Below are 21,222 nucleotides of genomic sequence, written 5' to 3' on the forward strand. Positions count from 1 at the left end.
GAGGTACGCCCAGGCCCACTGGGGCTGTAGTGCCAAGGAAAAAAAAAAAGCGACTTGGGGGTGAAGCTGACCCCTCAACTCCAAGTAGTACCGAGATAAAGAAAATGTGGATCTATACATCCACTCTTCCATACGCCTTCATGGCGTAGTGCTTAATTAAGACGTTGCAGAAAAATTTCTGTCTTATAACCAATTATATATTTCAACCGGCCAGAACGCCTACCACATTATTATTATTATTATTATATGATATAGGGGAGATGAGATGTGTTGGGCAATTAAAACACATAGGGGAAATGATGAAAAGTAGGTCCAAATAAGTTTAATCGCAAATTCTGAGAGGAAGAGACCGACTTGGAGACCTGACTACGTGCGTGAGGATAAAGCTTTGATAGACTTCATAGCAATAGGTGTGAACGTGTGAAATGGATTCACTTGTATCTGCATAGGATCCGATGGCTCTTTTTGTAGCTTTTATGAACATAGCAGTGAACCATCGTGTGTCATGTGGCACATAAAATTTCTTGAACACTGAAGAACCAAATTCTCAAGGTAGACTCTATTCCGTGAAATCAGCTGGTTAGTTAGTCTCTCTATTAAGCGGTCTCCGTAGTCTAGAGGTAACGTTCCCACCTCATGACTCGTGGTACGCGGGTTCAAATACCCGGCGGAGGTCGTCGAATTTTTAAGGGCGGAAAAATTCAGGGAACAAGTCCTCCGGGAGGGACTTTAAGCTGTGTGTCCCGTGTCGTAACTTTACGGCACGTAAAAGAACCTCATATCCCCAAAGGGGATCACTGAGCCAAATTCCAGGACGTTTCCCGCCCAACAATAGTCTCTAAGGCCTCTGATAGATGGGGGAAGCATTATAGACACCGCTAAGCAAGTGACCGAACTCTCTTGCTCGGCGGGACTGATGGTACGCACCATTTATCGGTAGGTTAAAGAGACTGGTAGAATATCATAAAGGGAAGCACAATAGATCAAACTGGTCGCGGTGCATGGGAAAACCCACCCTCTCTAAATAACTAACTAATCTCTCTAGTATAAGGATCAGTAAGCCTCTTTCAATTCTATATTCAGGGGCCCAAAATGTTTTCTAGTTCCTTCTCAGGTCTGTTTCCTTCTCCACTGGGACATAACCTCAACTACTGTTCCTATTTCGTATATATCTCCCCGATGCTATCTTCATATAGGGATAGAAACCCAATTAAACATTCTAGAAAAGTCTATCGTTAACCAGCTGAATAAGTCTTCGCAAGGTAACAGTCCCTCGGATAATCCCCCTCTCATGGACTCCGTATATTGTTCAAAATTGCTGACCACTGGACATAATCTTGAGCCAGTTTAATCCAGTCAGTATCACCATTTTCTATTCATTCAAGACCAATTTAATACTTGGGGCATTAAAAATGATTGAGAGGGCAATAATTTTGTAGTTGGCGAGGGTAAACCGTAGAGTATATATATATCCAGATATGTGTGACTTTCTCTCTTCAAGTTTTCCGACTAAAATACCGAAAAAAATTATGCCATGTAATGTGATACAGGAATTCACTTCAACAGTCATGTAATTCGGAAGGTTCAACTTTTATTTTATTCCTCCTTGCTGCTTGTAAGGCGTGTCTGACTTCTGAACGATGCCTAAGGTGTGTTCAGGAAGAGTTCTTAAATATCACACTCATTGCACACTGAAACTTTCTTGGAGTCCTCGTAACTTTTGAGTGCGTTCTCAAAGTTTTGCAGCTGCAGAAGGTAACGACGTTTCCAGTGATAGTATCTACCAGAAGTGCATGTGAGAGGCAGTAATGGATATGAAGCGTAAAACATGTGATATTCGAACCTGCAAAAGACATTTATAACTCGAAATATCATCCACAAACATCGATATACTTGTCCCACTGCTTTACCAGTGCGTCGAAACTATAGAAGTCTTTTGACAATTGTCTCAGCCACTACCGCACCTGGTCAGGCATCATCTTCGACTTTCGAACGTCCTTGAGAAAATTTCTTAACAAGTTGTGAATCTCTTTACGTGACAAACGTTTTCCACACTAAACAGACAACATTTCTTTATGAATAACCTTTGCATTGAGCCATTTTTTCCCCTCAAAAACCGCGCAACAGAACGCTGCTCTTCGGTAATATACTCCTCAAGCAAGTTCACCATTTTGACTACTGAAACCAGCCTCTGAACATGGACATGCGCGTCTGATACGTAGACTATCATGAAGCTTGACTGTGCTGCCACCTAGTGATACACATATGAAACCCATTACGTCCATTACAGCTGACTCTTCCTCGTACTAATAGAACTGAAATGAGCAAGAATACAAATATCGGAAATTTTCTTGGGAGATATTAGGAGGAAAGTATGTGCCAGTAATTTGGGGGGGGGGGGTTGATAAGCACAGTATACTCGACCAATATTCTGTTGGGTACTGCAGTTACATAACCGTCAATTGTTAAGTTGAGTAGCCCCGTTATACAAGACAGTCCTATTGCCGGTACCTTCTCATACATAACCAAGCGGCGGGGTGGGTCTGTCCACTTTCATTTAGGCAATCAATGGATCTACAGTAGCTAAAGTTGGTACCCCTGGGGAAAGCCTTGTTGTTTCCATTAATTAATTTCGATAGGATTTCCTACCTCTTATCGCTAGTGGGGTAATATGTTGTGACATCACATGTTGGAGCGGGCTTTCTGCAGATAAGGGGGATTGGATTCTACTGCCTTTATAAGGCTCCTCGCTACAGACCGAGGTTGTAATCTTGTTTGGATCAGTCCACTTCCGGTTACGCATCACGCTTGCTATGTATTAATCTCTAAAGCGGTCTCAGCCACGTAAGTCTAGAGTCAGGCTCCGGCCCAGTGACTAGCTTCACATACAGCGACAGACCTTCCTTTTTAAACGAATGAAACAACAGATAAATCACATATAATTTCCTTACGGGTTAGGCAATATAATATTCGTACCTCAATCAAAATTATTTTATTTTCCTAGCGTCTCCTTTGTTAAATTCTTCGCCTATGATAATTCTGAAACATTATTTTAATCCACATATAAATGCATGGTCTTCCCACTTCTTCATATAGTGACGGAATAGTTCGCTGCTAGACAACGGCTCTCTAAAAGCGCGTTTCGTAGCGATGAATACGCTTGTATAAATCGAAGCGTTGCCATGAGATTGACACACGTTTCATGGCAACGGATAAAACAGAGGAAAACAGAGGAACTCTTTAACTGTTTGAGACTCATGATAGTTATAAAAAAGAGTTGATTCGTGCATTCCACGTCAGAGGATTCGTCAGACAGGAGTTGTAATTCATCCGTAAGAGATTCAGGAAGAATTCAATGTGTGAGCTCCCATAATCAACTGTAATTGTAAATAAATGCCAATAAACACAATCATCAAATCCAGAACCCACTATTATTAGTCACGCTAAATCCCGTACACGTGACAATCTCTTCGTCAGTATTATAGATGTGGAGTTCTTTCAAATGTTCGTTTGTTTCTCTTCTTGTCTATTTTAACAATTTTTATTTCCGTCTCTTTTTATTTTTTGTCACCCTGTGTCCGTGTAATTCAACCCCATTTCAGAACCAATCTAAGTAATATATTGTAAGATTAAAATTATACATTTGCTTAAATAATTAAGGAATAAGCCATGAAGGAGTATGGGAGAATACAGGTATAGCTCCACGCATTCTTAACCTCGGCACTAGATGGAACAGAGTGGTCAACTTCACGCCGCGGCTGCTTTACCCCTATTAAAAGAGCCCCGGTACATATTAGACACGAAACTGGGATAATCACAGAGCCGGTCTGGATGCTGTGACGTAGAGATAAATCTCTTGTCTCTTCCGGGAATTGAACCCCGGGCGTCCAACCTGTAGCCTGTCTCTGTAGCAATATATTGAACAATTTCAAATATGTGTTCCTGGATGCTATCTTACCAAAAGACAGGAATACTAGTATCTCTTAAGCCCTAAGTTTAAAGCTTATATAAATAACATTTAAAGATTATATTTCAACATCCAAGAACACACACTTGTCTGCAATCACTATCTCCACCATTCGGTTCGTAATGTTCTGAAAAACCTTCTATGTTTACCCCGAGATATACACATTACATGTAAACACTCCAAGATTACAGTGCCGAGTTATTGGGCTTAATAACAGAATTGGTATGTATAGTTACCACAGAATCATTAGTTCAAAGTTGTACGTATACATCAAACTACTATGCTACAAGCCGGAAACTGATGGGTTCGATTCCCGATGAGGTCATTGGACGTTTCAATTGGCCTAATCCTTCCAGCAGCACTATGGCCCTGGGATCGACTCACCCTCTAACAGAAATGAGTACCAGGAATATTCCTCGGGGTAAAGGACGGCCGGCGCGTAAGGCTGACAACCTTACCGTCATCTGTGAGCCGATTGTCTAGAAAATGTGGGAGTCTCCACGTCTCACAACCGTATGGGCCTCCACGGCCTGGTACAGGGATAACTTTAGTTATAGACTAAACAAATATATGTTCCGAAGAAAATTTAACGATGACGTACCAACAACTAACATTAAATATCCTCACGACGATAGTATGAGCGAGGAAGCAAGGGTAACAACCGTCCTTTGTCTCATTAAGAAACAAATTATAAACAATGGCAACATAGCTGAATCAGCAACCAAAAACTGAAAGACCGAGGTTCTATTTGCGTAATATAGTATATATATTTTTTATTTATCTCCTGACCATTACACAATTAACTGTGATCTGTCCAGAAAGTACTGACTGTTAAGTTATCATTAACAGAGAGAACAACTTGCACCATTGCTAGCCCTAAGTGGTCATGTGGTTCGAATCCCACTCAGGGCATGGATGTTTATTTTGTGTGTATGCGTTTTTCTGTGTTTGTGTACAGGTAGAGGCCTTGCGACGAGCTGATCACCCGCCCAAGGATTCCTACCGAACGTGTAAGATCTAGAAAAACCGAAGTGAACGGAGAAGTTCATGGAGGTAGGCCTAGGCCCACTGGGGCTGTAGTACCAAGAGGAAAAAAAAAGTGGTCATGTGTTCAAAAAGTATACAAATTTTCCTCCCTCGACCGCCCCGGAGCACAATCGTTATAATGATTGGACTATGATGGCTCCCTAATTTCTAGATCTGAACCCAGGTCCTCGTATCCGCTATACTATTACGGTAGCTATCGGTCTATAACGTAACCACTCACTATTCCGCCTTTCCACCAAGAGTTTTGTGGTCGAGACTATCTTCCAAGCACGTCATATCCGATTCAAAATTCAATGATAATATCTATGTTTTCTTTCAAGCGTTTCGAGTTTTATTCCCAGTGGAAACTGAGTATAAACGAACCCTGACATAAGGTGACATCTGTCGCTGCACCCTTAACGAGATAAATATGCAATTGGGGGAGGGGGTGGAGGGCTTTCCTGTTCAACGTAGTGGAAGTAACAGGGCCGAGGGTTGGAATGGGCACCAGTAAGTGAAGTGGAGTGCCGGCCAAGTGTTGATATCTCTGTTGACCCCTTCAGAATATTATAAATGATTGCCCATCTCTGCCAGTATAAAAGTCTGCAGCAAGTCGAGCAGAAAGCAAAGTACTCGAACCTGAAGAGTTTGTTTGTTGTGACGACAAAATGAGAATAAATAAATGCTCTTACGCAGGAGGTGCAAATGGTAAATCATACAGGGGAGACCGCGTCTGTCAGCACGTTTATCCTGCGGAACTACTTGACGCAATTGTATTAAATTTGGAACAAGCAGGTCACATTTAACTGCGATGAAGGCAAATTACAGATCCCAGTCTACATGCTCGTGTAACTCAAATAGAGTTCTTCTGAAAGCGTCCGATATTACAAATAATTTGTAAATATCACAAAATTTTGGCAATATATCTCACTTTTGTTTTAGTTTACTTTTTCTAATTAGCGGAGAGCCAGTCAAATTTTCAGATACGATTATGTGAATTTCATCTTTTAAAGCCTGAGACTCTAAACTCATTTAAATAATATTTAAATATTTTAGTGTATAGAGTCGTTGCTATGCAGCGACCGCGAGATAGGTAGATATATCAGAGCCGTTTCTAAGCAACGGTTCGGAAAACACGTTCCTGTACCAGCAGATATGAACAAAATAATAATACAGCAACAGATGGTGTGTTCTGTGTGGTCCGTGCTAAGGTGTTATAAAGCGAGACGAGGTTTAGAGCTTAGCTGATAGTCAGGCGGTGAAGAGTTTGGTTTACAGAGGCCGCGAGTTAGTTGAAAGTCCAGCTATGCAGTGAAGATTTTATATGTGTGTAACTCAGTGAGAGTCTTACAATAATTATTTTGTTAAAATCCGTTGCCAGGAAACTGTTAGTGGAAACTGTAATAGGCTTAGGATACTAGTCTGTGTGTGTCAGTGATTTGTAAAATGTACTCAAGAGTCTTGAATATCTAAGTGGTCAATAAATCGAGTCACCAATCCAAACCCCGTCTCTTGTCACTCATACACGTAACAATATCGTTCAATAATGAATCAGGCAGTTAATCAATCAATAAATCAACCATGAAGACTGAATGATTAACTACTGTTCTCAAAAGCTTCCTATGATAACGGCGTTACAGTTACTACAGGTAGCGACTGAGGAAGATCTAATATGATCAGTGAGTAATCTTCTGTAATATTACTTTACGGGGTGTCTTACTGTTGTCTTCTCTCAAACTGACCAGAGATGAAAGATACAGTTTTATGTTATACAGCGATTCTGTTAAGTTTTTAAGAAAGTGTCTTTGTGTACGTCTGAGAAAAATCACAGGTTCTAAGAAGGCTGTGTGCTCGTTTAATGAATGGACGGTCACGCTTTGCTTTAATTGTAAACAGATCTTGTGGTAATGGCTGAAACAGTAAGGGAACGGGTTAATGCGGGCATAAAGAAAAAGAATGTATCAGAAAATAACATACATCAGCTTTCTCTGCTTTTCTGTTCCTTCAATTCGTTCTGTACTGCTTTCCGTGGAATTATCTGAAATGTTTCTGTCTCTAATTAAACGCCTTGCAATACAGAGAGACCTATCGCGGAGTGGAGGTACAGCACTGCGCATTTTTAACGTTTGCAGTAGAAGTAAATTGTAAATTTCACGTCCTGGTCTAACTATCAGCAGGGAAAATAGCCCGATACTTGTTCGGTACGACGTTTAGAGAGTATCAAAGCCATTTCGGCGTAGTTGAGAAAATTTTCTGCCTCTACAGAAAATCAACCCCAGATTCTCCGGTCGTCTAGCTCGTAGACTAGTTGCTATAATCAGTGCCAGAGAGAGAGAGAGAGCTGAGATGAAGAAATGTATATACGAGTAAATGTGCCGATATATATATAAAATATTTTAAAAAAATCATATTTTATATAATTCTTTAAAATAGATTTGAAATTATTTAAACATTGTATACTTATTCTTTTAATATTAATTTATTTAATTGTAGTTGTAATTGTATTTATTATAGTTGTAAGTGTATTTTCATTGTATTCACTTTGTGCTAGTGTGTCCTTTGTTGTTTGTGTCGTTTTGTGTGGTGTGTTATTTTGTGTGTTGTGTGTCATTTGTGTGTTGTGTCTTATTGTAGTACCACTGCCACAGGGCAAAAAAAATTTGCAGTTTACATAAATAAATAATAATAATATAGAAGAAAGGTCAAGAACAGTAAGTCAACAATTCAATTAAATATAATTTCCATATTCTTGATTATTTGTTATAATTTTTTTAAAGGAAATAAGAGTGTATCTGGAGAACTCTACGCCAAGGGATTGGGCCAATTGACCATTAAACCTCCACTCCATTTGGGTCTGGCTGTAATAAAGGAGTTCTCCTGCTTCTTGATACAGATGGGAAAGAAATTAGTCCCTCAGTTGATAAATCAAGTATAGGTTAATTTAGCGGCCTCCGTAGTCTAGGGGTAACGTTCCCAACTCATGACTCAAGGTACGCGGGTTCAAGCCCGGCGGAGGTCGTGGAATTTTTAAGGGCGGAAAAATTCAGGGAACAAGTCCTCCGGGAGGGACTTTAAGCCGTGGGTCCCGTGTCGTAGATTTACGGCACGTAAAAGATCTTCATGTCTCTAGGAGACCTCTGAGCAAAATTATGCAACATATTTCCCGCCCAAGTAGTTTCCAATTTCAGGTACCAAGGGCCGACCTCGTTGACTGAACGGGGCCGATAGCAAGCACCAGTACCGGTAGGGTATGGCGACAGTGTAAATTAAAGGGGGACGCACACTGGACCAATAACTGGTCTAAATGCATGGGGAACCCACCCCCTCTAATAATAATAATAATAATAATAATAAATAGGTTAATTTAACGGACTCCAGAAGAAAGGAACAACGGCAAATTTAAAGATGATGTGCATTAATCGGTAACATTGGTATGGAATACGTGTAGCATAAACATGAAGACATGATCTGAAACATAAATTATGTATATTGGATGTTAATTGTGCAATATTTCGTTATCTAAAAGTGTCTCTATTACACGGAAGCCCCTCTGAAGTGGGAAAAATATTTAGTTCAGTAACGGGTTCATTGTAAGCAGGTTTCACTGTACAGTACGTGGAGTTGGGAGGCAACCAGTAGTCTCAATGGCAGAGCTGCAGGACGTAACAACATTCTGAGACCATAGTCATCAGGAGAGCGAACCATTCTCAACAGCGGCGTAGCTCGGATCCCTCCCCCTGTCCTCCCTAACAACCCCCTTTATTCCAGCTTCTCTGGTTTTGTTTTATTCCTTACATTCGCGGACGAAGGAGAGAAAGAAACTTATTCGTACAGGTCGAAAGAAAAAGGATAACGTAAAGTCTCGGCCTAATCTCTTTTAGTATTTCAGTTGGCTTATAAACAGAGAGGGAGGTTATGAAATGGGACAACAAAGGAAAATCTGAAAACAGTTCCTAAGGATTACACGGTTGTTCTTGGAACATACGAAAAACGTAATGTTATTACGAAGGAAAATCAGTAAATAGTTCATAAATGAATATAAGATGTAGAACATGTGATATTCGAACCTGGTAAGAAACATTTATTTCTCGACATCAACATTAATGCACATTTTCAATCACTTTAACAGCATAGAAGTCTGTTGACTGTTGTCTCAGCCACTTCCGCACATCTGTTTGAACCTTGTCGTCATCAGCGATACGCCTGCCACAGATTTCCTTATGAATATTCTTTGCATTGAGTCCTTTTGCTCACAGAAACCGCACAATATAATGCTGCTCTTCGTTAGTACACTCCTCAAGCACGGTCGCCATTTTGACCACTGAAACCAGCCCCTGAACATGCGCATGCGCGTCTGCTACCTATACTGTCAAGAAGCTGGACTGTGTTGCTACCAACTGATGTTAATAAGAAACCTATTACGTCTATTACAGCTGTTTTACTTCTGTTCGTGACTTATTTACGGACTCTCATATATATTTATAGTGAAAATTATACATCCATAGCTCTGAAGACTCGCTTGTTATAGTCAACATACAGGAATCTGACGTCGACTTCGTCAGGACACCATTTTTTTTTTCAGTTCTACAAAAATATGACACGTGAAACTGCTTATTTCTCGAATATATTTCAGTATACGAAAAGTAATAATCCTCTGACAGATTGCGCTAGTGTCTCTCCTGCTATAGATCACATGACAGTAACACTGATAGGCCTATGGTTAAGATATTACATTTTCATAGGTAAAGAGTGTAAATAATTAAAATTGTAGCGTGTAGTGCCGTTATTGTGTAAAGGCTTCAAAGCAACATCAGCTGCTAAGTAACAGATTCTTAATAAGCAAGTATACGCAACCTGTACTGAGTAACGCCTTCGCAAACAAACACGTTCTCGCGGAAACGGTGTACAACAATGAACATTTGTTTTACGAGGTCCGTGACAAGATGTTATAACCGCGACAAGTTTAGATGTTAGTCAGTTGTAAGAGAGTCTGTGAAGAGAAGACTTTATCGGTGTAGTTGAAGAATCCGTATTATTAGAAGCATTTACCAGGAAACGACATACGTAGACAAAGCAGAGCGAAAAGACTTAGCGCGTGCTGTAGTGATTTGTAAAGTGTGCTGATTAGCAACGAGCTATAATTAATTGTAGTCACGAGTCGTGTGCTGAAGTGGTCAATAAATCCAATCTCCAATCCAAACCCCGTATATAGTCAATCTAACACGTAACAATATCATAGAAATGAAACAACAATGAAAGTTTATGAAAGACTATACAGAAGACACAAACTATCTTCTTAGGAGGCCCTAATACGCAGATACAGGGACAGGATGTGTAGCAGCTACAAAATCAAGATATCAGATAGAAGCAGATTTCATAGCAGGAAGCTGCATTATCGGCCAGTTTATAGGGCTGGTAACTACAGAAGCTTCGAAAGCCTACATAACCCTACATAAAATCCCTACTGACTTCTTCTTCAAGCCAAGGCGCAAACCCCCCCCCCTTTCCCGCGATGTCTGGAGAGCTTTGGAGTGAGGTGGAGGATCAATAAGACGCAAGTAGGGAAGCGAGGTTTCCGGTAAGCTGCAGCGAGCGACAACCAACAGGGAACAGGGGAAGCCGACAATTCATACTCTCGCGAATTCTTCTTCTTCTTCTAGGGCCACAATCCCAGTAACAACAATAATATCGGAACAGATTATACACGACTTAACTTACTTACTCATGGAGCTGAGCCCTTCTTGAGGAGCCGCCAAATATGCAGCTTTTTTTTTTTAATGATAGTATGGTGGGACTAAGTCTCTTGTACTGCGGCCACTTCTGGCCTATTGTACCAAAATCTGCAGCTATTCAGGAATTTCCCGGCATTTTATGGAACCCGAAGTTTCATTACCGTGTTCACAAGAGCCCTCCACGTGTCCCTACCCTCAACCAGATCAATCCAATCCATACCATCCCATTCTATCTCTCTAAGATTCATTTTAATATTGTACAGCCACAGACGCCTTGGTCTTCCCAGTGGTCTCTTTCCTTCTGGCTTTCCCACCAATATACTATATGTATTTATCTTTACAAGACTGAATGATTAAATTTAGGCTTCGCTTAATTGATTAAGAAATTTCGCACTTTATGCAGACGCCCAAAACATTTGTTACGATGTTCTTAGTACCTCATCACTGGACCTGAGCCAGTTTAACCCTACGTACAAAACTCTTCTTTTGTTTCTTTGAGATTTAGTTTAGTCATCTCATCCTCTAATCTCTACTTCTGAGGTGGTCTCATTCCCTATGTGATTATTATCTGCCTAGGAATGCTACATATCCCGCCCATCTCACTACCCTTAATCTAATTACCCCAAAATCTACTGAGAAACAAAAAATGGGGAAGTCCCTCTATATAAATTCATTCAGACATTCGGTGCCGGTCACAGTGCCCGCGCGGTCTAAGGCATGAACGTTCTTTGCCCGCTCGAACACTGGGATCGTGGGTTCGAATTCCACTCGAGACATGAATATCTGTGTGCATTTATTCTGTGTTTGTGTTGTTCTGTGTGTAGGTGGCAGCCTTGCGACGGGCTGATCCCCCGTCCAAGGAGCCCTACTGACTGTCTAAGATTAAGAAACTCAAGTAAAAAGAGGCGGATCACAGATTCCCTATGCTCAGATAGATAGATAGGCAGACAGGCAGATAGATAGATAGATAGATAGATAGAGAGTCGAAATAGCTTAGTCAGTATACTCACGCTTTACGGGCTGGAAGGCCAGAGTTAGATTCCCGGCAGGGTTAAAATTTTTCTCATTCCACAGCGTCCTGACGAGTTCTAGGGCCCTACCAGCCTCCTATGCAATGGATACGTGGGGCTATATCCCTGGGGGTAGCTGACCATTCGCCTCCGTCAGGAATGATGGAACAATATCTCCACTCCCTCTTACACCTCCATGGCGCAATGCTAGATTAATTAAGCACAGGGACAACTTTACCTTTTGTACCTTCAGGTCATGTAAGAAAGGCCTCGTTAATGTGTATCTGTGGCTCCTACAGAGTCATAGCATGTTGCCTGCAGAAGGGACATTCTCTGATACTAGTAGCTTCAGATGCTGACATTATTATAACGCACACCTCTTCAGCCTAGCATGATGCAACCCAACTGTCACAGATGTCATGCACGGTTTCCTACATGGACTGACACTTGGGTAGCAGGAATTTGTAATGAAAACAAGACAGGCGAAGTAGATGTAGTGAAAGCGCATGCCAGGAACTTCGCCAGAGGCCAGGCCAAACGGTTAGTAGCTGGCTTCCCACTGCGGCGGCCCGGGTTCGAGCCCGGGTCTGGTCAAGTGGGATTTGTGGTGGACAAAGTGGCGCTGGGGCAGGTTTCCTCCGAGTACTTCGGTTTCCCCTGCCAATTTTCATTACACCAAATGATCCTTCATAATAATCAACCGGGGCAGATACAATAGGCCAATCAGTGGCCGATGTGCCGAGTGGACCGAGTTGGACTCCACGCCCCACTAAGCGAATTAGAAAAAAAAAGTCGCCAGAAGTGACCTCAATTTTAACAAATATATTTTTATTTTACGATATTTATTGTTATTTACGAGTATTTTTTAAAACTGGCGCAAAATTAGTATGCAATGAATGTAGGATTTGAGGTTATCACAGTGGTAGTTATGAAGAATTTGTCTTCTGGGATATGACGTCGTATGGTTGGTTGAAAGTCAACTGACGTTTCGGAGGAACATCAATGTTACAGGGATATCTTTATTTTTTATCATAGAAACTAATTTTACTTGCTGCATATATAAGATATGCAAAAATTGGTTTTGTCTCTGCAGGGGAATAACACTCATTAAAATTTCAGAGCCGAAGTTAATATAAATATTACTTAAAAATTCGGTCTTAAATTTTACTGATTTAGCTACCAGAGTTCGTACAAGAATTGAAAGGACATATGTATTTTAGGAACAAGCAACATATATAAAATTAAAGAAAATATATTCAGTAAAAAAACAGTAGGTAGGGTTAACTAATTTAAATAAATATTACATGAAAATTATTAAATATCATGTCATATTATATTACATATAAATGATTAAATATATTATTAATATATAAAATGAAAGACAACATATACAGTTAAAAAACGTATATCTTGTGTGTGGCTGCAACAACCTGCTCACACTGGTTCCTCGTTCGCGGATTTTTATATCCTGAAGATAGAGTCGATACGTTCCTCCGAAACGTCAGTTTATACAATATCTACACGGCGCCACATCCTACAAGACGGTATTCTTCAACCTTACCTTTATTTTCAGTAACAAACATCATACAATGAGCTTGGAAAACATTGGACTTTGCATGGAGACCTTTCAAAGATTGTACGAAAACTTGATGTGAATAAACAAAACTCGAGACGTTACGGAGCAACGGCGGAGTTAACTAGTGATGTAGACGCTGCCCTTACGGCCGCAGTGTGTGTGTACAATTGGCCAGGTCCCCGATGACACAGGACGAGAGTGTACTCAGTAAAGTGGTGTGCAATTCTGAGAGGATGGGTCCCTGCAAGGGAGGAATAGGAAGGAAAAGGGTGGGATGCAAAGCACAGGGAAGAGTAAAGCAGAACTAAGGGGTGATATTGGGGAGAACTCTGAGAGGGGTGGTAGTAGTAGTAGATCCATGATGAGGTATATAGCTTACGTGAAGTTGAAGGAGGGATGAATTTTCTTTTTAAGCGGGTAAGAAGAAGAATCGAGCAACGCGACGCCTCCCCCCCACCACTCCACCGCGGCCGACATTTCACTCGGTCGTCGCCGTTTCGCTCGTTTGGGTTTCTAGAACCACAAAATGGCGGTCTACTTGTCTGCCTCTAACGCCGATGCGAGTGTGTGGCTGCTTGAAGGCGAGAACACTCCGAGAGAGTTGAGTTCTTACAGATTTCCTACCCATCTCTGCTACCACATGTTTCAGGGTTCAGTGAATTGTCGTTTTGCCCGCTACAGTGCATCAGAAGAACGTGTAATGTGGAGGTCAATGCGTGTCCGAATTGCAATACGTTCCATTTTTAAAAATTATTGGAATGATTTCGAGTAAATTTGGCATTTGGTGTCAACAGTGAAAATTGTTACCTTAACTCAATAGTTATCCTAGTAGCAGACCGCGGAGGGACATAGGGTTGTGAGACGTCTAGATTCTCACATTTTTATTGACAGTCGGCTAACAGTTAGGGGTAAGTTTGTCAGCCATAAGCGCCTGACGCCTACCTCAGGAGATAAGGAGTAGCTCTATCGAACTGGGCCCTATGAGTAGGTTTCACCCGAAGACGAAGACAGATCCAGTCTCCGAAACGTTGTGTTTTGAAAAATAATTTTATAATCTAACGAGAAGTAAATCATGTCCTGAGATAAATTACTGTAAATTCACGATCCGAAATGGGGAGATCCCTGAGTGCCACATACAGCACTGCTACAAGGTCTGTAACAATGTTATTTTTATTATTTTTCAGAACAACAAACTCCCATCAAGTTAACATATTTGTAATCAAAGTACAAGAATAGTTTGTATGCCCTTTCGAAATGTGGCTTTCCCCAGGGTACAGTACTTTCTGTACAAATGTTCTCTTGGGGACAGAACTACCCCTTGTATGTTCAGTTGAAAGCACCCCCTCCTGACACCTCGGTCACATGTAACATCTGTGATCGCGCCCTTTTCTGCTGAAGTCGCTTTTAATAAACTTAATCACTTCCAATTCTCCTGCAGATTTACCCGCTGATGTAGCTTAATGGACTGGTGTCTTGGGGGTTGTAGATGTACCAGGCTTCAACAAAGAAATGAAAATACATCCAGCTCGTAGGGCAGACACTAATTAAAATTTTAGATGTGTTGCTTCGGCATTGACATTTTTCATGTTACGGAAGGGAGTTCTCCCTCAGGCACTCTGATTACTTCTCTGTTTATAATATGTGTCTGGGATTACCAGCAACAGAAGCCAGGATAGGTTGGAAGATGACCGACCCGGGAATCAAGGTTTGATTTACGTCCCATTTCAGTGTTTACACCGGCCCTGCAACCCATGCAACCTTCTATCTATAGAATGCCGGTTATATTTCCAACAGAGGTGAAGACGCCGAAGGGTAAAGCTGACCAATCACCTCAGTCAGAACGCGTGGAGGTGTATCTCCATATTCACACACTACTTCAGAACAGAGGGGCTTGTTTTTATTAATAGAAGTTCTTGAAATAGGGTACGTGGAGACTGGCTGAAAGAATTAAAATTCAGATTCTGAAAGAAATGTGAAGGTTGCCGTATTCTGGTTCATTTTTAAAACACTAAATATAAAAATACATCATTTATTGTTGTTGGTATGATTATACGACTTGGTATCAAGCACTGAGAGACGGAACTAGGTTAGAAGTAATTTACTTGAAAACGAATATATAATGATTATAATCAATCACTGATTAGTGTCTTTTTACCTGCGTAGGGTGTATAGATAATTATGTTATGATGATTCGAATAACAAATTAGGAAATATGACACTATTTAAAGAAAAAGTAATTAATGTACCATCAGTTTCCTGGAGGGATCGGTAAAAACATAACATAAAAGCATCAGTAAGGATATCAGATATCCGGTTTGATATTAGAACCCGTGACTTTCAGGATATTCATTCGATCATTCATGATGACAATGTATGACAGGAATGAAAGCAATATTTACATGGTACTCTCAGTACAGAACGCAAGACAGGGTCCTGTTATTTTGCGACCATCTCATTGTGCTGTAACTTACATCCCCTGTTACTTTGCCTCGTCTCATGTCATAAGCCATGACTTGCAGCAAAGTAATAAAGGCGAGGGTCTCTAGGAACAGTCCTGTTACTTTCAGAAAAGCCGCGCCAGAGCTCAAGCGGTTAGTCGCGGGCCTCCCACCGCCGCGGCCCAGGTTCGACCTTGGATCTGGTCAAGTGGGATTTGTGGTGGACAAAGTAGAGCAGGTTATCTCCGAGAACTCCGGTTTCCCCTGCCAATCTTCATTCCACCAATTGCTCCACAATCACCCTCACCTATCATTTGGTGCTGGTACATTAGGCCAGAAATGGCCGCAGTACAAGGGACTTAGTCCCACCCTACTAGCGATAAAAATATTTTCTGATCAATACTTGAGTACATATTAATAATTTAGTTACGCCCTCTTTATATACTTCAGACTTCTCTTAGACAACTAGGGCACTAGGTAGCGTAGTTGATCGAGGGTTTGATTCCAAATCAGGTAATTTAATTTCTCAATTGACCTAATCCTTCCAGCCGCACTATGGCCCTGGTTTCAACTCAGCCTCTAACAGAAATGAGTACTAGGAATCTTCCTGTTGCGTAAAGGGTGGCCGGTGCGTAAGGCTGACAACCTTACCGCCATCTGTCAACCGATGGTCTAGAAAATATGGGACCCTCGACGTCTGTTACAGGGATAGCTTTACCGTTAGGAAACTCACCGGTTTATTGACGAGACGCTAGGGACGTTGTCTTGCGAACAAATTCCTTCAGCCAGCAGTCGATCCCGGATCTCCCATGCGAACATGGTGGGGTTCTCACGCTTGTAGTTGGCAATAGCGTCCACTACAAGAGGAGTCGCTACTTTAGGTTTGCTTCCGCCGATGACGCCCGCCTTGAAACTCCCCGTCTCGTAATATCTGCAATTCAAAAACATCAGAAAAAAATGTTTTATGTCAAATTTGGTTATTCCACTCAACAAAACAATAATAACTCAATTCAGTGCTGAGCTCAACAGCCAGTGGTCAATTAGAGCAATAATTCAATTTAATTCAATTCTTTATTATTTATGTGCCGAGTCAACGGCCGCAAGGCCGGTCACGGTAGCCGAGCGGTCTAAGGCATGAACTGTCTTCGCTCGCTCGGAAACCGGGATCGTGGGTTTGGATCTGTTTCCTGTGAGGTACAAACTGAATTCTTATATATTATTCTTATACACTGCCGGTCACGGTAGCCGAGCGGTCTAAGGCATGTACTGTCATCGCTCGCTTGGAAACCGGGATGGTGGGTTCGGATCCCACTCAGGGCATGAATGTTTATTTTGTGTGTGTGCGTTTTTCTGTGTTTGTGTACAGGTAGAGGCCTTGCGATGAGCTGATCACCCGCCCAAGGAGTCCTAAAGTATGTCTAAGACCTAGTAAAACCGAAATGAACGGAGAATTTCATGGAGGTAGGCCTAGGCCAACTGGGGCTGAGCGCCAATGAAAAAAACAACCGCAAGGACAATTACAGACAGAGCACAGGGTAGATACAAGTAATTATATTATGGACAAACACAACTTAAAGTCAATGACATATCACAGGCAAGCACTGGAGGAAAACACAATAATGCAGTAAACAAATTATAATAACAGCAATAATAATAATTCCATTAACATAAATCTAAGTGTTAATGAGAACTGAGAAACGAAACATATAAATATTTAATTGAGAAATGAAAAGTATATATTTTCAGGGAGGATAGTAATAATAATAATTCAGTTTAATTGTTGTTTATTGCACATGCAAATAATAATAATAACAATTACACTATATTTAAAAAAACGTTTGGGGAGAACTTTTCTGGCTCCGAGTACGTCAACGTCCTTGCAAACAACATTAGCAGTTGATGCACATCTAACAGAGGGACAGTTTTTAGATGAGGAGCAAATATTGAACAATGCAAAGTCTCTGATATACTGAGCAGGAACTCGGAGACCAACAATTTCCAGAACATAATAATAATAATAATAATAATAATAATAATAATAATTCAGTTCAGTTCCTTCGCTTGCCAACAGCGAAAGGCCTATAACATGTGAGCACTGAAAGTGTACGTAACAAAAGCTAGGCCGTTTCTGGGCAACAGCTCGGTAAACAAGTTCCCGCAGCGCACGAACGCAACAATAGAAGAGCTGTGATTTCTATGTGGTCCGTGTCGGGATGTTGTAAGCAAGGTAAAACGTACGAGGGTAGTCAGTTCTGTACGGGAGTCTGTGAAGAAAGTACTTGAGTCTGAGGTAAAGGGATAGCAATTATTGGAGCCGTTATCAGGAAACGTCTAATAACAGACTAAGAACACTAGACTGTGTGCTCTAGTGAACTTTAATGTGTGGAAATAGCAACAGTGTTATAGTTGTTTGTTGTTATGACCCCTAAAAAATGGTCAATAAATACAATATCAAATATAAAAACCCGTGGATAGTTACTACGAACATTTTGGAGTAAACAGATGCCTCAGTCTTGAGATCAGAGGACCGGAATCTTAACATTTATCGCTGGAGGAATCTAAAATCGCCTACTTTTCTATTCTGAAGATGAACGCAGTGAGTCCTCTCGAAACATTGGAGGGTATCTACCAATTTACATGGCGACATGTCTCACATAATTGTAATTTTAATATTCAATTTGTATGAATTTAAAATCTTACAACAAATCTATTTTAACATTAGACTAATAAGGAGCATACCATCTAATTGATTTCATGTGGGATTACCATATTCTCGTCCATCTTGTTAAGAGTAGGTCTCAGTGATGTTTCTGACAAAAATGTTCATTAAAAATTGAAGCTATACAGAGTTTTCCAGAAGGAAAGGTCAATATTCTGGGAGGTCATAGTACCGGTCATTCTAAGCAAGAAAGTGTATAATTGCATGAATCCCCTTCCGAACGGTTTCCGAGATAGAGCTATTTCACTATACAGTTCACTGTACACTGTCCAGACGAGCAACACGCCATGTCCTCACACCAGTTGCACCGAGATAGAGCTATTTCACTGTACAGTACACTGTACACTGTACAGACGAGCAACACGCCATGTCCTCACACGAGTTGCACCGAGATAGAGCTATTTCACTGCACAGTACACTGTACACTGTACAGACGAGCAACACGCCATGTCCTCACACGAGTTGCACCGAGACAGAGCTATTTCACTGCACAGTACACTGTACACTGTACAGACTAGCAACACGCCATGTCCTCACACGAGTTGCGAAGTGCATTGGTGTTGACGGTGGAATTTTCGAAAATGTATTATACTAGGTAAACTGTACCAACTTTGTCACTTTAAACAATAAATACCGGAATTAGAAACAGGACGTAATATCTCTTTCTTATAAACAGTTTTGGAACTGTATAGTGAAATAACTATCTCGGAAACTGTTAGGAATAGGGCACATGTACATAATAATTTTTGCTTAGAATGGCCGATACTATGACCTCTCAGAATATTGACCTTCTCTACTGGGACATCCTGTATATCCAGCTTAATTCAAGTGTAACAGCATCGTGAAATAAGCCGAGAAGCATCTGAGGGTTGCTTATTTGGCCAGCTGTACATCCAGGGAGAAGGGGCTGTGCTTCCATCTGGCGATGAAGCGGCAAGACCAAAGGCAATCCTAAAGCAGCAGGAACCTGCCTAATTACCGCGCGATAACAGAGGCCACATTCATAGAAAAGAAACTCGTCACATGTGGACACGGGGGGAGGCGGGGAGGGGGAGTTCACGACTGAGACACCCGACATTTCTAATATTTCCAAATATTCACTCTACCAATAACTTTCACAGGATAGAAAGAGCAAAGAATTGGCACTACAGCCGACTGTGAACTTTCAGTTCTTGTATGGTCTACAGCTTCAGTACTACATACTTAACTAATTGTAAACAAGACAGCAAATTGACTAAAAGATTGTAGTATCTGATTATCAATAAAGGAGGTTCATTTCATTCATTCATCAGTAATCTGTCAGACGACAGGTCCACAGTCTTTTCCAAAACAGTTCCTCTTTCAAACCACTCTGGTCACGCCTGTTACTGTACGAACTTGAACCATCTCGAGCATCATTTGCTCTGTGCTTCAAGTCGCTGTTGATGACGCTGCTTCCGGCATCAGTTTTTGGTGTCTCTCTTCGTCTGATGCCTACCCTTTGACCTGTCCAGCAAGGGAGGCCTGCCAGTAGCTACGCTACCGCTGGTATAGCTCTCAAGGTCCTTGGCATACTCAGACCCCCTCACCACGATAAGGCAAGAAACAAAAAAATATTATATAACCCTGGGTATTTGATGGAGACGAGTATCTAGCTTCACGTTCCGGCCGATTTTCTTCCAGAATAGGAAGCACCGGTGACTACTTTTTCAGGATCTCGCGGCGAAGAGAAAAATGTCGACTCACACCGGGATTCGATCAACGATTCATGAAACTTACAGCCGGGAGCCTTGTCAATGTACGAAAATAGGTATTGGGTTAGTCTTAAGTAGTCAAAAAGTAAAGCTATCCCTGTAACAGGCCGTGGAGACTCATAAGATTGTGAGATATTGAGGTTCCCACATTTTCTAGACAATCGGCTCACAGATGGTGCTGAGGTTGTCAGTCTTACGCGCCGGCCGCCCTTTGCACCCCAGGAAGATTCCTGGTACTCATTTCTGTTAGAGGCTGAGTCGACCCCAGGGCCATAGTGCGGCTGGAAGGATTAGGTCAATTCAAAAATGCAACGATTTCATAGAAAAACGAACCCGGAACCTTTCGGCTTGTGGCATAGTGCCTCAACCGATATATATATATATATACTCCATTACCTTCACCACGACGAATGTTACATAACTTACAAGACAACTGAATAAACTAGTCCTATGTAAGATTTGAGGTTTTCACGACGGTGACTATGAAGAACCCCGTTGTGGGAAGTGCCCAAATTCAAGCAAGCGTGACAACGCAAGCGTCATTGCTTAGCAACGACGAGTAAATAACGGTTGCTCACTTTTGCCGTTATGGGATGTGGCGCCTTGTAGATACTTTGTATACCGACGTTTCGGAGGAACGTATCGCCTCCATCCGCGAGCGAGGATGCAGTCACCTGCTCACGCTTGTTCCTCGCTGGCGGATTTTTATATCCTGAAGATGGAGGCGATATGTTCCTCTGAAACATCGGTTTACAAAGTATCTACAAGGCGCCATATCTCAGAAGACGGCATTCTTCAATCAATTACTAACCCTAAACATTATTTTAACGATGGCTGTAAATTACTTCATTGTAACAATAACGCCGAACATGTTAAGCGAAGTCATTGCATAGCCCTGTGTCACGTGAAGCTGAAGACAACAGCTGATTGTACTAGCAGACGTTTGTTCCCAAGTTTCGGGTCTCCCCAACCCCAAGCCCCGTGTCTTGCTGTGTTTCTACTTCCGCAACATAATTAAAGT

The 21,222-nt window shown here is 41.4% G+C and overlaps 1 protein-coding gene across 7 annotated transcripts in view; it reads right to left on the reverse strand.

The window, feature by feature from the left end:
- Positions 1 to 21,222, reverse strand: part of LOC111873681 (paired box protein Pax-2a) — a 407,427-nt gene that overhangs the window by 75,400 nt on the left and 310,805 nt on the right. For all 7 annotated transcript variants that reach the window (XM_023868602.2, XM_023868600.2, XM_033755164.1 and 4 more), the window contains one exon: positions 16,483 to 16,680. In XM_023868602.2, coding sequence (XP_023724370.1) covers positions 16,483 to 16,680 — 198 coding nt within the window. The remainder of the gene's footprint in view (positions 1 to 16,482; positions 16,681 to 21,222) is intronic.

This window comes from Cryptotermes secundus, unplaced genomic scaffold (genome assembly GCF_002891405.2).
Source record: "Cryptotermes secundus unplaced genomic scaffold, Csec_1.0 scaffold1651, whole genome shotgun sequence".
Lineage (NCBI taxonomy): Eukaryota > Metazoa > Arthropoda > Insecta > Blattodea > Kalotermitidae > Cryptotermes > Cryptotermes secundus.